The sequence below is a fragment of the Monopterus albus genome, unplaced genomic scaffold (genome assembly GCF_001952655.1).
Source record: "Monopterus albus unplaced genomic scaffold, M_albus_1.0 scaffold226.1, whole genome shotgun sequence".
Classification (NCBI taxonomy): Eukaryota; Metazoa; Chordata; class Actinopteri; order Synbranchiformes; family Synbranchidae; genus Monopterus; species Monopterus albus.
In genome coordinates, this window is record NW_018128106.1 from 542901 (window position 1) to 543903 (window position 1003).

Here is a 1003-nt window from a genome sequence, read left to right on the forward strand (position 1 = left end):
GTGTGGACAGGTGTCTTTTATACAGGTAACAAGTTCAAACAAGTACAATTAATACAGGCAATGAGTGGAGGATAGGAGGGCTTCTTAATGACAAACTAACAGGTCTGTGAGAGCCAGAATTCTTGCTGGTTGGTAGGTGATCAAATACTTTTCATGCAATAAAATGGAAATAAATTATTTAAAAATCTAACAATGTGATTTACTGGAATTTTTTTGTAGATTCTGTCTCTCACAGTTGAGGTGTACCTACAATGAAAATTACAGAACCGTCCATTCTCTGTAAGTGGGAAAAGTTGAAAAATCAGCAGTGTATCAAATACTTATTTGCCCCACTGTAATTCTTATTATCTTCATCCATCCAGGCTGTGGAGCACAAGTGCCCCCTGATCTGTGGCTACAAGCTGAGCTGTGGTCTTCACCGCTGCCAGGAGCCATGTCACCGTGGAAACTGTGAACCATGCTGGCAGTCCAGTGAGTCCTGCTGTGTCATTTTCTCTGGGCTTGTATACATGAGCCATCTCAGAAGTACTGCATAGATTTTGTGTTGTTCAAAGAAAGATCATTTGAGGTTTTTACATAGTATTTTCCTTTGTGGTATTATGTTTGGCATATATGTGTCATGATGTTGCTACACGGTTCATATTCCTTCTGGTGTCATAATTTACAGGTTTTGACGAGCTAACATGTCACTGTGGGCTCACTGTGTTGTACCCACCCATCCCCTGTGGCACAAAGCCACCAGAGTGCAAAAGTTCGTGTACAAGAAGACATGAGTGTGACCACCCAGGTAAGATGTAACAGTTCCCACTGCAGCTTTACATGGTAACTGTCAATGTGCTCATAACATTTGCCTCTTATTTAGTGTTTCACAACTGCCATAGTGAAGAGAAGTGTCCACCCTGCACATACCTCACTCAGAAATGGTGCATGGGAAAGCATGAGGTAACTTACCCTGAGCTTCCAAATCTGCACGACTCATTTAGTGATTTTTATTTCTGTGATT

General features: G+C 41.4%; 1 protein-coding gene across 2 annotated transcripts in view; it reads left to right on the plus strand.

Moving 5' to 3' along the window:
* nfx1 (nuclear transcription factor, X-box binding 1) overlaps positions 1-1003 on the plus strand; it is an 11253-nt gene that overhangs the window by 6116 nt on the left and 4134 nt on the right. For both annotated transcript variants that reach the window (XM_020619790.1, XM_020619789.1), the window contains exons 13-15: positions 363-471; positions 668-787; positions 863-1003. The exon at positions 863-1003 is cut by the window's right edge and continues 248 nt beyond it. In XM_020619790.1, the coding sequence (XP_020475446.1) occupies positions 363-471; positions 668-787; positions 863-1003 (370 nt within the window). The remainder of the gene's footprint in view (positions 1-362; positions 472-667; positions 788-862) is intronic.